This window comes from Carlito syrichta, unplaced genomic scaffold (genome assembly GCF_000164805.1).
Source record: "Carlito syrichta isolate Samal-C Ts95f unplaced genomic scaffold, Tarsius_syrichta-2.0.1 Scaffold306677, whole genome shotgun sequence".
In the NCBI taxonomy this organism is placed as follows: domain Eukaryota; kingdom Metazoa; phylum Chordata; class Mammalia; order Primates; family Tarsiidae; genus Carlito; species Carlito syrichta.
The window spans coordinates 482,759-498,705 of NW_007250773.1; the positions used below are offsets into that span (position 1 = coordinate 482,759).

General features: G+C 38.5%; 1 protein-coding gene across 5 annotated transcripts in view; it reads left to right on the top strand.

The window, feature by feature from the left end:
- Positions 1 to 15,947, top strand: part of RUFY3 (RUN and FYVE domain containing 3) — an 81,594-nt gene that overhangs the window by 10,088 nt on the left and 55,559 nt on the right. For 2 of the 5 annotated variants that reach the window (XM_008063212.2, XM_021715107.1), the window contains exon 2: positions 8,950 to 9,003. The exons of 2 other annotated variants lie outside the window; for them this stretch is intronic. In XM_008063212.2, coding sequence (XP_008061403.1) covers positions 8,950 to 9,003 — 54 coding nt within the window. Of the gene's footprint in view, positions 1 to 1,793; positions 2,041 to 8,949; positions 9,004 to 15,947 lie in introns of those variants that run through there. One more of the 5 variants, XM_021715109.1, reaches the window with a different exon arrangement.

Consider the following 15,947-nt stretch of genomic DNA (forward strand, 5'->3'; position numbering starts at 1 on the left):
CGGCCACTGCACTCCAGTCTAGGTGACAGAGTGAGACTCCAACTCAAAAAAAAAAAGAAAAGAAAATAAGACAACTATTGCTTTTAATGTTGTTTGTTTGTTTTTTTTTTTTAGTGGGGGGTCTCACTCTGTTGCCCAGGCTGGAGTGCAGTGTCATGATCACTGCTCACTGCAAGCTTGACCTCCTGGGCTCAGGAGATCCTTCCACCTCAGCCTTCCAAGTAGCTGGAACCACAGGCGTGCATCATCATGCCTGGCTAACTTTTTGATTTATTGTAGAGACAAGGTCTCACCAAGTTGCACAGGCTAGTCTCAAACCCTTGGACTCAAGCAATCCTCCCACGTTATCCTTCCAAAATGCTGGGATTACAGGTGTGAGCCGTGGTGCCCAGCTGTAAACATACTGTTTCCATTAATTTATGTATGACCTTTACCTTATTCTTTTCATGATGTGCATGTATTTATTCTACCAAGAAAATAATAGGCAAATATTGCTCAAAAGTTCTTTTTTTTTTTTTTTTTTTGAGTTGAAGTCTCACTCTGTCGCCCAGACTGGAGTGCAGTGGCCGCTTCCAGCCACCGCAGCCTCGACCTGCTGGGCTCCGGCGATCCTTCCGCCTCAGCCTTCCGAGTAGCTGGAACTACAGGCGCGCGCTACCACGCCCGGCTAATTTTTTTTTATTTATGGTAGAGATGAGGTCTCGCCAAGTTGCCTGGACGGGTCTTGAGCCCGCGGGCTCAGGCAATCCACTCACCTCAGCCTCCCAAAGGCGCGGGATTACAGGCTGAGCCACCGAGCCTGGCTCAGAAGTTCTTTAAATGAAAGCACTTAACTGAAGTTGATGAAAAATCAAGACTTCAATATTTTCATAATTAAACCTGTTAATGGTATAAGAAGTATCTCTTAACTAAACTGTAAGTGGCCCTTCTGTATTTAATATAACACCTGTATGCACACACACAAAGATATGTGTGTACAATTATGTTTGTCACAATATTCTGACTTACGGAAACAAAACCTTGATAGCAACTTAAATAGCCTAACAGGAAAATTATTCAATAAGTAGTAGAATATCTTTTTCTAAAAATTGTTGTGGAAGAAAATTTAATCCAGAGGGCAGTGTTTATTTTGAAAGCTGTCTCTGAAGCTGCATATATACTGTGGTCACAATTTTTTTAAATATAGATATGCATAAAAGGGATATTGGAATTACAGGTCCCACATCTTTAAAATAAAAAAAATTTTTTTAATTTTTTTAAACCAAAAAAAAGAAAGGAATTACAGGTGATTTTTAATGCTATCCTTCATACTTTATATCTTCCAAATACTGTACAGGAAGCTATATTACTCTAATCAGAAAAAATGCTTTTTTCCCAAAGAAAAAACCTGATGAAACTTTAGATGTGCAATCATCCATCCAACAGATACTATATATGTCGGCACCGTCCATGATAGCTTCAGACATCTGCAGATGGGAACAGTCACCTGCAAGCAAAGCTGCTGCTCTATATTGTTTCCAGTATAACTTTTTAATATTTCTGTTAGGTGTTTTGAGATCTTTTTCAGGTCACATACCACCTGTGTTTATTTACTGGCGTGCTTATGTTCATAACTGTCTAAGCACTATATGGCGTGTACGGGGGGCCCTGGTTTCTAAACTCAGTCATTGGATACCACATTTGATTTATTCCTTGTCTAAGTGTTTAGAAAATAAAACCTGAGTCATTAGGATTCTTTTTATCACAGAGTTGTGTTATTGTTGTCTGCTTTCACCGTGGCACACCCCCTTTTTGTAATTGGCCCTTGGTGGGATTATAGGAACATTTGTCATCACCCCACAGTTAGCCTCAGATTTACATTGTCAGGTTCTCTGAGTCATGATGATATGTGCACAAGGCACTCTCTGTGAACTTCTCAAAGCAAGAAGGCTATAGTTCTTAATGCAACCTCAGAAGCCTATGGGGCAAAGTTCTTTGAACAAGGGTCATATCTTCTTGTTGCTCTGCCCTGAAAATAACTTGGCTAGTCACCCTTCCAAGGTTAGTTTTATCCACCTAGCTTCCAGGATTTTGTAAAATCCTAAATCTGAATGAGAAATATCAGCAGATTTGAACTTGTATGTATGCCACTTCCTGTATAAACCACAGAACAGCTCTGGGATACCTCTGAGCTGACTGTAGCATGCTCTACATAAGGTCAGCTTCATCCTCCCCACTTTAGATCTGCTTTCAATATCTTCCTAACTCCTTGATACTCCTGCACTGGCGTCCACTTTAGTGCAGTGCCATTAAAACACAGTACCTTACAACTTTCTCTCGGTGAGCCTTTTCTGGACCTTTCTTGGAACAGAGCTTGCACTCTAATCTTTAATCTTTAGTTTGTGCCTTACATAACAGAGTTCACATTAACTCTTCTTGGGATTATCAGCTTATTTTTGTTGTTGGAGTCTCACTCTGCCAGTCTAGCGATACGTCCGCCTCAACCTTACAGGTAGCCGGAACTAGGCACGTGCAACTACGCCCAACTAATTTTTTTAAAATTTATTTATTGTAGAGACAAGATCTCACCAAGTTGACTCTACTGGTCTCGAACCTGCGGGCTCTCTCCACCTCACAAAGTGCTGGGATTATAGGCTGAGCCACCCAGTCCAGCCTATCAGCTTCTAACACCAGAAAGTTGTTTGCCCTAAACTAATCACTGATATATGAATCATTTTTCAAAGGGCAATGCTGTACCAGATTAGATAACTACTGCTCAATGATAGAGTTCAAGATGGAATTCCCGGCTCTATCTCTGTTACCAAGAGAGATCAGGCTGGAAGGAGAGCAGGTGCTGTCACTTGAGGCATCCACTATCTGCTCTGCTCTACAGTTGTGGTTCTATATTGTCTTGTTTTATGATGGTACCCTTTTTGGAGGGCAGGTGGGGAATGCAGTTGAGCAAGTTTTTTCACTCTGGTTCCTCCAATCCCCATCAGTCCACTACTACTGCTGTGAAATGCTTTTGCATACAGGGGTGTAAATACTAAAATCTGGTCCTTTGCAATTTTTGGTATTTGAACTTTTTCAAACAACAAAAGGAAGGATTTGTTGAGCTTAGGGAACACGTGTAGAGGAACAATGAAACAGACTTGTCTCCAAGTGGCCCCTGAGTAATTATTTTTCATTATAATTTATATATACTAAAAAAAACCTTTATGTGTCAATGTGTTGAAAATAATGTTTTTTAAAGCAACTGTCTTTAGGCTAGATGCAGTGGTTCACACCTGTAATCTCAGCATTTTGGAAGACCAAGGTGGGAGGATTGCTTGAGCCCAGTACTTGAAGACCAGCCTGGTCAGCAGACCAAGATCTCATATCTACAAAAAATCAAAAAGATTAGCCAGGTATGGTGGTGCTCACCTGTAGTCCCAGCTACTCAGGAGGCTGAGGCATATGGATCGCTGAGCCTGGGAGATAGAGGCTGGGGTGAGTCGTGTACTTTCAATGAAAACAACTTTATTTTTCTAGCTATAGAGGTGATATATTTGCATTGTAGAAGTCACAGAATATAGAAAAGTATAAAATGTGAAATAATAAAAGTCACCTACATATTCAAGTACCTAGAGATAACTATTGTCAAGATTTGGTAACCAGATTCTTTTAAAAAATATATACACAGAAAGTTCATTTGCAAAGTCACACAATTTATTTGATTCTTCCTTATTATAGAAATTTAGGTTGTTTCTAAATTGCGCTACCACAGTTCAGTTTTGGTACATTATTATATGCATAACTTGAACATTTTACCAGTTTTCCGTTTTGGAAGTGGAATTTCTAGGTCAAATAATAATGTTTTGATTTTTTAAACACATTGCCAAGCTGCTTTAAACATTACATTTTTTGAGTAGCATGGTATCGTAAACTTTCACATTAGTTGATTCTTCACAACTTGATTTTCTTTCCTGCTGCATTTGGTTTCTCTCACTGTATTAAAATCTGAACTTTTCAGAGGATACAGTGTCTTAAGATAGTTTGATATTACTTTATCTGTTTTTTGTTGTTGGTTTTTTTACAGCTAACAACAGTGTCCTAAGCAGAAGATAATTAGTTTTTACTGTTAACTGTGCAGTGAGGGATATCATGATTTCTTGAGGTTGCTAGAGTTTGCTTTCTGAGATGAAAAGGCTGCTATGATTTTCAGCTCTTATAGAGCTGTAAAATGTTTTGTCTGGGAATCCCACAGCGTCCAGTCCTGTGGGCAGTAACTTCCCAACTGAAGCCTATCAGAGCTGATATTTCTGCCAGCACAGCCATTCAGGCATGAGGGTAAAAGGTATGCTGAGCAAGCCCTGTGTCCTCATTCCCTCCATCCCCGTAAGGCGCAGGCCTCCTTAGCCATCTGGTGCCATCTAGCTGCTCACCTGACTTAGAGTCTATAGTAAGTCCCCTACATATGAACCTTCAGCTTACAAACTTTAACAATGCACACCGCATGTTTTGTGTATTATTTCTCTCCACCAAGTGTCACTATAGAGCCTGTTAAATACATTCTGTACTATATAGCAAATTGTGTTCATTTGGCACTTAGTCTAAATTGTTGAACTTAAAAACAAATTGGACTTACAAATACACTTTTGGAACAGAACTCATTCATATGTTGGGGACTTCCTGTATGTTGTCTTCTTCACTTGTGCACTAATATCAATTCCTTTTTAACTTTGTATCATAGTTTCTTAGAGCTCTTCAAGGGCAGTGTCTATGGATGTTTCATCTTTGTAACTTGTATTTCCTGACTAAAATCTTTTGCTCACCATAGGTGCTCAGTAAATTTTAAATGGTTCATATTTTGATAACATAATGTGTTATTTTTCTAGGAGCATTTATAATTTCTTGCTGATTTTTGAAAATATACTATGGGGATAAAACAGACTTTGGCCTAAATTAGTGATTTATTTAAACAGGATCGCTTAACATTTATGAAAAGTAGCTTCACAGTTCCTTTGCTAGTTTTTATTATTATAATAGTATTGTTGTTAGTTTAATAGCACTTCAGCTATTAAATTTGTCGTTTGGTTCACTTCTGTTGACTATTTTTTTTCCTGTGTTTAATATTTGGCTTAGTTGTTTTTTTAAAATCCCATTCTCTCTATAGTCTTTGAAAAATTATGCAGATATACTTAGAGGAATGCAGTTGTAAATGTAAAGTTGACATTGAGGGCCTATGATGTGCTAAGTACTTTAAATTTATTAACTTTTCTTTTCACAACAGTCTTTCAAGGAGTTATTTGTGTTCTATCTGTATTTGGAGCTTCAGGAAAGCTTTCCCTCAAGAAACTGTAACAAAATTTTAAAAATTAGCACTATAAATCATAGGTGATCTCAAGGAGACAAAATAACTCGCAGGGCTTACAAAATTTGTCTACAGCAATACTGCTGGAGAAAGGCTTTTTTTTTTTTTTTTGAAGTAGAGTCTTACTCTATTGCCCAGCCTGGAGTGCAGTGATATAATCACAGCTCATTGCAGCCTCAACCTTCTGGGCTCAGGTGATCCTCCTATCTCAGCATCCCAAGTAACTGGGACTACAGGTGCAAGCCACCATGCCTGGCTAAGTTTTTGGTTTTTTGTAAAGATGAAGTCTCACTATGTTTCCCAGGCTGGTCTTGAACTCCTGGGCTCAAGCAATCCTCCTGCCTTGGCCTCCAAAAGTGCTGGGATTACAGGTGTGAGCCACTGCACCCAGCCGAGGAGAAAGGCTATCTCAAGAAAAGATATTTCAAGGCCAGGCATAGTGGCTCATGCCTGTAATCCCAGTGCTTTGGAAGGTTGAGGCAGGAGGATCACTTGAGCCTAGGAGTTTAAGGGTTGCAGTGAGCCTTGATTGTGTCACACTGCACTCCAGCTTGGGTGACAGAGCAAAACCTTGTCTGTAAAAAAAGGAGAGAGATTTTGCAGCTATGCATATATAATTAAAGAAATAAAGGAGAAGCACTTTTTGAGCCCACTCAAGCATTTCTCTGGAAAGAAGGAGCTTCAGCCAGTTCCCTCATCCAGAAAAAAAACTATAGTCATTATATGGGGGCCAGGACTCCCTTCTACCAGATCACACTGCTGTTATCATTGAGTTACCGTGTACTTTAAGAGCAAATGTTTACTGAAGCACCTGATCAAATATTTTTAGAGGTACATAGTCTATGGATCTATTCATTCTTAAACCAGAAATAGAATGATAATCAAGAAAATAGTTAAATAAGCTATCTCTCCTAATTCAGTGCCCTTTTACAATTCCAGCCTTGTACTTCTTTCTCTTTTCTTTTTTCAAAAGACAGGGTCTTACTCTGTTGCCCAGGCTGTCCCCAAAAGTCCTGAGCTCAAGTGATCCTCTGCTTTATCCTCCTGAGTAGCCCGGACTTCAGGTGTGTGCCACCAGGCCCACCTTTGTCTCTTATCTCTTGAATAAAGAAAAATCTTTGTTCATATATATCTTAAAAATAAGGTGACCAAATTGTGTTAGGTGCAGCATTTGTTTTTGAGTCAGAGTCTCACTCTGTCGCCCAGGTGGGAGAGCAGTGGTACACTCACAGCCACCGCAGCCTCAACCTGCTGGGCTCAGCCTTCCAAGTAACTGGAACCACAGGCATGCACCACCATGCACAGCTAATTTAATTTTTTTATTTATTGTAGACAAGTTTTCACCATGTTGCTCAGGCTGGTCTGAGGTGCAGCATTTTTAACAATTTAATCCAGGTATTTTGAGTGGAGTGGTGGTCGCAATGTTCCATTACCAGTTGCTTGGCCCTACATGCTGCTGTCCGCTCAGCATTTCCAACTGGGTACTCCCTTCTTGCGAGTCAGTGTTCCGAGTGGGAACTGAGGCTATCTGTTTAACCTGAGTAACTTTGGAAGCTCCCCTTTACTGTTTGCTTTAACATTTATAGTACACATCTGGCACAATTCTGATTGATACAACTCTGAATTATATGTTCCTTAGAGCAAATTTTAATTCAGACCTGTTTACTGGTCAACTAGTAGGCCTTGACATTGTTTTTCTCTGGAATTTGTGAGTATGTATTATTAAGATACAAATTAATGTTAATATAGTTTTTAGACTATGCAATGCATGCACAAGGCAACAAAGTATTATGTCTAGAAAAAATGAAATGTGCTGGGAAAGAAACAGGAGTTGTCTTTGCTGCCTTCTACCTCTTTGACTAATGTATTAAATACTGTTATTGTTTTAATGATTTGAAGATACAATTTTTAGAAATCTTTTACAAATTCTTCCTCGGGGATTATAAAAGAATGACACATTACCTATTACAGTAAAATCTTGAGCATGCCAAGGTAAGATGGAAGGACCAACTCTAAAAGAAAAGGCAAATGTTTTACCTTTCTGGGGGGGGATTGTCTTAAGTTGATTTCATCACTCTGAAACTTGAAAAGAAAACAAAAAAAAATCTGGTTGGAAAATAAAAGTGCTCCAGATTGGACATGCCAAAGGAAAAATCAAAGGATCCTGGTACTTACCACACATTCCTGCCTAGAAATTCACTTTCCAGAGTTTTTTGGGTTTTTTTTTTTTTTAAACAATCTTGGAGGATCTTTTTTTTTTTTGAGTTGGAGTCTCACTCTGTCACCCAGGCTGGGGTGCAGTGGCATGCTCACGGCCATCACAGCCTCTACCTGCTGGGCTCAGGTGATCAAGTAGCTAGAACCACAGGCGTGCACCCCCCATGCCAGGCTAATTTTTTTTTTTTAATTTGTTGTAGAGTCGAGGTCTTGCCAAGTTACCCAGGCTGGTCTCAAACACCTGAGCTCAGGCAGTCCTTTGCCTCAGCCTCTCAAAGTGTTGGGATTACAGATGTGAGTCATAATATAAAATGAGAATATTTACCCTATTAACTTTTATAAGGTCGCATAGCAAGTCTGTAGAGCAACTCATGTGGCTGGTAAAAAGAGTATATATCCTTCTGACTCTATAATCTATATATAGAGTCAGACATACTCTATAAATAATATAGATCTGTAGCATATTATATTGCCAAAGCATTATACCTGAAAATGACATGTACAAATATGTCTATATATAATGTATTTCAGCACTAATTTACTGTAAAATAATACTAGCCAGCACTTAGGTTTTTTTCTGTGTGAGACACTTTCTCGGTGCTTTACATATACAGATACACAATTCCAAAATCAAAAAAAAAAACTCTGGAAACCAAAAGCATTTTTCATGAACTTACCTGAATTCATTTGGTGATAAAAACATGGTCTGAACTTATATGAGGCTATTTATAATCCTTATCCTGTTTAATCTGGATGTTCATGTATTTCCTGCGGAAGCATTAATGTGCTTGGTTGTGGTGTCTTGCCTCTGATCCTGTTAGGGCTGTGTGTTGACTAAACATCTGGCTTTATTGAATTATAAGTGACTTGCTTTGTGTATCTTTAAAGCAGCATCCTTTTCTTTTTGTTTTGGGGAAGGATAATTGAGGGAGGGGTTTTTTTGTTGTTATTTTAAGAAAAGTCACTAGTTTGCTTCATTATATTTTCCCAAGTCTAAAAAACATATTCCACGTGGGTTTCAGCTTCCCTGAAGTGATCAAAATAAATGTTGAATTAGATAAGTGTTGTGTACACTTAGAATACAAAGAGCCTTTGATTTTCAATATAGAAAAAAACTGTTACTTTTTTGTGGGCGATACTTCTTTGTTTCCCTATATTAGAAACTTTGGAATTACTAATCTTAGCTTTGAAGTATGTTTAATAATCATACTTGATATCTCTGCTTATTTGGTTGTATCCCCAGCCCTTTTCACTGTTAATCTTTGTGTTAAGTAGAAGTAATCCTAGGGCCCTCCCTTTCGTTTATCCCTTTGGAAATCTTGTTTTTGTTACAGCATTTTTCTTTCTCGGCTTGCATGACATTTTATCTTTCTTTTCCTTTCTTTTTGCCGTTTGCAAAGACTCTTGGGAGGATTTGACAGATTTGGTGGAGCAAATGCGGGATGATACAGAAGGTGCGTGCCACACCAGTGTCTTTCAGCCTTTTTTCCCTTGCTTTTTTAGAATTTTCTAGCCTCCTTTTAATTGTTTTCCATCAGAGGGAATGTCAGCTTTAGGCCTTACTTCCCATGGCAATAACTGGGAAATCTTTGTGTTTGTGGTTCCAAGTAAAATAGCATTCATATATGTCTATGCTGCTTTTTTAGGATACATGTTGAATGATGTGTTTTAAAGGGACAGAATTTCAATATTACATCAAGTTTTCCTTTTTGTTTGTTGGGAAAGTTTATATTTTATCACTCATGTGAATATATATTTCTATAAATTTCATAGCAGTCGAAGACAGATTCCAGGAATCTCAAGTATGTTGTCTGGAATGTTGCTCTGATTTGTAGATTTCCATAATATTAAACACTTTCAGCTTTGTCATGTCATAGCATTCCTTTCTGGTGGAATTATTTTATTACATTCTAATGTGTGAAGGTTCCCCAAACCAATGGTTGTTTTTCTTCTGTTGCTGTGTCCTTCACTCTAGGCAGCTCAGGGTGGTTCACACATTTTATACTAAAATAAAATAAAATAGAAAAAGTGAGGTTTGGCTCTACTTCACGCTCTCATTTTACATCCTCCCACTTTGCCCAGGTGACTGAAGGCGTCTTCAAGCTTCCACACACACTCCCCTTGCACACACACACCTACAATCTGCCCAGACTGGCCTTGCCACCGTTCTCTGTGTGAGCTGCCTTCACCCTCCTCCCCTGCTTGCTTCCTGTGACATCTCACAGGAGCATTCACACCCTTCTCCACCACCTGTGCCACCTGTCCAACCCTCAGCCTAGACGGGAGCTCCACAAAGTGCTCTCTAACAGCTAATTTAGCCAGCATTCATTGCTCCATTTGCTTGCTCCTGCAGAATCTGACTCTTGTATATTTGTCACTTTAAACTGTAAACTCCTTGAGAGCAGAAACTGTCAAACATCTTGGTATCCTTATCAGACCTGGGATAGACTGTCTTCAGTGGATGTGGTCACACCAGACAAAATCAAGGCAGTTTCCCTCCAGGGATGACTTCAGCACTTCCCTGATCCTGAGTTTTATCGCTTTTCCCATAGTGAAACAATTTATATGCCATCTTTGATTCTGCTTAATATCACTGATTACATATAATTTAGTGAAAGAACAAATCAGTATTGTCTAACTGATTAACAGCTCATAGATAAGAAAAAAAGAGGAGGGTGTTGATTTATGCAATGTGTAGCATTTATTATTATGTTAGCTGCTATTATTATTATTGGCCAAGTACCATTAGGTTAAAGACTTTAATTCCTTTGATAGACTAGACACTAAAGGAAAATGCTGTATAAAATATATGCCCTTCTTTTTTTTTTTTTTTTTTTTTGATTCAGAGTCTCACTCTTTTGCCCAGGCTGGAGTGCAATGGCACACTCACGGCCACTGCAGCCTTGACCCGCTGGGCTCAGGCAGTTCTTACACCTCAGCCTTCTAAGTAGCTGAAACCACAGTCATGTGCCGTCACACCAAGCTAATTTTTTATTTATTGTAGAGTTGAGATCTCGCCAAGTTTCCCAGGCTGATCTCGAACCCCTGGGCTCAGGCAGTCCTTTTGCTTCCACCTCCCAAAGTGTTAGGAGTACAGGCGTGAGCCGCCACGCCGGTTTATATGCTCTTCTTAAAGACTTCCCCATGACTTAATATGGGCAAAATTCCGTTTCTTTGACAGTAGGTACTAATGCAAGGGTCAGGCTCACTGTGAGTCAGCCTCCTCTTTTTCATTTTGTTTATGCTGGCATTCTTGTGGATGACTAGTATAGGTGAATTCCCAAAGGGAAATGAGGTGAACTTTAACAGCACAGTACATAAAATACCCAAATGTGAGGTGTATCAGTACCTTGATGATCTTAATAGATTACCAGTCAAGTGGTATATGGTAATGTTGATCAGGATCCTGTTTACAGAAGAGTCTTCTTGGAACATAGTTCTTTAAGGAAAATTAGAAAGAGAGGAAAAGAATGGCACTACTTGTTAACTTTTTTGAGTCACGTTATTCTTGTCTTTATATCATTCTCTACTTTTGCCTCATGCACTCGATCACAGTTATGTGAAATGCTAGAATTTCACGTAACTGTGTTACATAACTTAGAGATTTGTAAATAAGTGCTAGTAACAAGAAATGTGAGTAACAGAATATTACCTACATATAGCATACATAGAAACTCAGGGTCTTGAGAGGATCATGGCTTCAGACTCAGAGAAAGCTGCTGTTTGCAGGCTCAGATCTCTTCAGGAGACCTTTGTGGCTGAACTGTTTCAGTTCTGTTTCTCATTATTATGGATGTGCCATAAAGTTGGCTTTTCAGCAGGTGAAGTGTAACATGAGCGTATTGCCTCCTGAAAATTATTAAAACAACAAACTCTAGTAGATTGCTCATTTGAATTGGTAGTTGTTTTTGTTTTTTAAATTTTGGCAAGATTGTTGCTTTTTCTATTGAGTGTTTCTTACAGTGGTGATTGGTTTTACATTCTATGTGTCTGTAACTTTGTGTAACAGAATATGAAGTATCTCCATAAGGTAAAATCATATTATACACAACACTGTTTGATTATTTTGCATTATCTCCCTTATATGCTAGTAATTTGTGTCTAAAAAAGTTTTAAAACTCACCAGGAAGATTATGAAGACAAATTAAATAATAAAAAGTACATAGTTTATTACCTTTAGTTTCTCAATAAATATTGAATTCCTATCTGCACTCAGTACAAGGTTTTAAACAGATTTTATAACTTTGCATTTGCCTAGATTACTACCCATCTCTCTGAGGATTAAAATAGTCAGGATACTACTTGAATTTAGGAAATACTATACGTGTGTAAAATACTGCCTACCAAAATTGTGTACTGGTTCTTTGACATTTTGGAGGAGAAGTTAAGACTTGATGCCCGTCATGTTGAAAAATAGAATGAATATATCTAGAGATTTTCTTAGCTTCTAGCACTGTGCCACATAATCATTCAGTAAAAGTTTATTAAGTTAAATAAAATTGTTATATTTATAGAGAACCATATTAATAGTAATAGCTAACAATTTTTTGTCCTTAGTCTGTCCCAAGCACTTCTAAAACATATATGAACGTGCTTAACCTTCAGAATCTTATTATCATTTTATAGATGAGGAAAGTGAAGCCTACAGCGAGGTTAAGAAACTTTCCTAGTGGAATACTACACAGCAATAGAAAGGAATAAACTATTTCTTTTTTTTTTCTTTTTTTCATTTCTTTTTTTTTAATTTTTTTAAAATTGTATTTTAAAGATGTGGGGTACAATTCAGGATTAGGTATACAAGTGGTCATCATACAGGCAAAGTTTGAGCCTCCCTTTGGTCCCCACTTCACCTGGTTTGAGAGCAGATAACCCTGTTGATGTTATATCCCCACCACCACCCCGCCACAGTGTCCCTGTACTGCCAGTTCATTTCTTATCGTATCATGGTAATTGTTGAGGGTGCACTTACGAATAAGAACACATGGTACTCAATGCTCTATGTCTCTGATAGATCACTGAGTATGATAGACTCTAAATCCATCCAAGTTGCTGTGGAGTTCATAAGTTTATTCTTTATGGCTGTGTAATATTCCATCATGTATACGTACCACATTATATTTTTATCCAGTTCACTTTCAATGAACAACATGGCTGTTTCCATGTTTTTGCCATTGTGAATAGTGCTGCAATAAACATGCATGTGCAGGTATCTTTTTTGTAGAGTAATTTAAGGTCCTCTGGGTATATGCCCAGAAGGGGGATTGCTAGGTTGTATGGAAGGTCATTTTCTAGCTCTTTTAGGAATCCACATTATTTTTCATAGAGGTTGAACTAGTTTGCATTCCCACCAGCAGTATAGAAGGATTCCTCTGCATCCTTGCCAGCATCTGTTGTTTTTTGTTTTATTAATAACGACCCTTCTTACTGGAGTTTGGTGGTATCTCAGTGTGGTTTAGATTTGCATTTCTCTGATTATTAGTGAGGCTGAGCATTTTTTCATGTGTCTGTTGGCTGCTTATATATCTTCTTTTAAGACGTGTCTACTCATGTCTTCTACCCACTTTTTAATTGGGCTATTCCCCCCCACCCGGCATGTTTGAATAGAAAGGAATAAATTATTGATACAATTAGCAACCTGAACGGTTCTCCAGAGTATTATGCTGAGTTTTCAAAAAAAAAGCAACTTAAAAGTGTAATACTGTATGACTTTATTTATATAACATTCTTGAATGATAAAACTATGGAAATGTACAGATAATTGGTTGCCATGGGTTGAGAAGAGGGTAAGGAACAGGAGGTAGGTACAGCTATAAAAAGGTCAATATGAAGGATCCTTGTGATGATAGAAATGCCCTATGTCTTGATTGTATTGAGCATCAGTAGCCTGGTTGTGACAATGTACTATAGTTTTGCAGGATATCTTTTGGGGAACTAGGTTGAATGTATGTCAGTTCTCTCTGTAGTATTTCTTACAATTTCATGTGCATCCTCAATTGTCTCGAAATTAAAAGTGCAATAACAGAAAAAAAAAATTTCTAGTGTTACACAGCTAAGAAAGAATTTAGACAGAGTTCAGACTCCCAAGAGTAACTTGAGAGCCTGCTCTCTGAGCCACTGCATCAAAGTTCTTCAAACTTATTTGACCCAAGAACCACTGTAAAAATATATTTTCAGCAGACTCAGTACGTACATCATTTATTTGTATGTGTCTAAAATAAAAGTTTCATGAAACAATATTAACCTTACTGTGTGGGATACTAAATCAATTTTATGACTCACTGAGGGGTTGTGACCTTCACTTTGAAACATACTCCAGCCGGGCACGGTGGCTCATGCCTGTAATCCCAGCTCTTTGGGAATCAGAGACAAGAGAATTGCCTGAGCTCGGGGATTCGAGACCAGCTTGGCCAACTTGGTGAGACCTCATCTCTACAATAAATCAAAAAATTAGCTGGGCGTGGTAGCACACACCTGTAGTTCCAGCTACTTTAGAAGGCTGAGGCAGAAGGATCACCTGAGTTCAGCAGGTCAAGGCTGCAGTGGCCATGAGCATGCCACTACACTCCAGCCTGGGCAACAGAGTGAGACTCCAACTCAAAAAAAAAAGAAGAAAAGAAAAGAAACACACTCCAGTATCCTGTGCTGCCTCTCAGCCATATATTCATTTGACCTCTAGCCACTATCTAGATGTATGCACACACAAAAAAAATCCTTCCTGAAATGACTATTTTGGCTCCATTTGTAGCCTATGATTGTGGGCATAGTTTACAGGTTAGCCTAGTAACCCTGTACCTTTCTATTTCTCTCTAAGCCATTTCCTCTTTTCTCATAATTGCTACTATTGTCCTTTTGATGTTGAACTCCAAATTTGAATTTGAATTTACAACTATGGGATCAAAATATGTTGAAAACAGATGTGGTGATGTATGGCTGTTGTCCTATCTACTTGGGATGCTGAGGTGGGAAGATTACTTCAGCCTAGGAGTTTGAGTCTAGCCTGGGCAACATAGTGAGACCCATCTCTAAAAATAAAATTAAGCCTGAGCACAGTGGCTCACACCTATAATCCCATCACTTTGGGAGGCTGAGGTGAGAGGATGCCTGAGCCCAAGTGTTCAAGACCAGACTGGGCAACTTGGCGAGACCTCATCTCTGAAATAAATAAAAAATCAGCCAGGCATGGTGGCTCACGCCTGTAGTTCCAGCTATTTGGAAGGCTAAGGCTGAAGGACTCCTTGAGCCCAGCAGGTTGAGTCTGCAGTGGCCATGAGTGTGCCACTGCACTCCAACCTGGGCAACAGAGTGAGACTCCAAATTAAAAATATTAAATTAAATTAATATGTTGAGAATTCTTCCACATAAATATCCTTTACTATATCCAAAATCAAGTTTTTTTTTGCCCCTTATCTCCAAAACAGTTCTCTCAGGGCAAAAACTTTGGATTATTCTTGACACCTTCATTTTGTTTTTTTAGATTAGAAAATATAGTTTGTTTAGAAAATAGATTAGAAAGAGAGAGCAGATTCACCTCCCCAAGGTAGGGGAGCAGGCCAAAGCTTAGGAAAACATGGCCCAGCTAGAACTCAAAGAGCCACATGGCTGGGCCAGGGCTTAACAAAAGTAATGGCTAACACTTACTTTCTTTCATTTTTTTAGAAAGCAGGATTTATTGAGAGGACAGAAAAACTCCCACAGTGGGAGGAGACCCGAGGGCGTGGCCCCACACTTTCATTTTCTTAATACTCTTAGATTCAACCCTCCTTTCCTCTATGAGTATGTAAACTTGAATTATTAAAATTCTTCATGGCAAACCATTTTGATACTCTTCTCCCCAATTTATTTTGCATAATCTTATCAAATTAATCATCCCCAGGCCAAATTTTAATCACACTATTCCTTTGCTCAGAACCTACCATGATTCCCAGTGCCTGCTTCATGATATATAATTCTTATGTCTAAGACCTCTTTATTTGACTCTACCCTACCTATGATTTCTAGTTCTCCCTAAGAGAACTCCCCATTCCATTCTTTTTTTTTTTTTTTTTTGAGTTGGAGTCTCTTACTGACTATGCCACCGTTTCTCATGTTTAGACAAAAATAATACTTTTTTGTCCTCATTTCTCATCTGGCATTCTCATTACACTCTCTTCTGAAAGTTTTTCTTTCATCTAATGCATTCTATCGCAAAGCAGATTGAATACTGTCTGACACCATGCTGAACAAGAGCAAGATTTTTCCCTTTGCCGCAGGACCGTGATTTAATCCCCTTGCTTTGACCTACTCAGAGCAGTCCCAGGGATGATATCATTGCAGATTTTTTTTCATAGCAGAATTTTTTATATCAAATGTCTGGGACCACTCTGGATACGTTTTCTTGAGTTCAGTGCTTTTTTTAAAA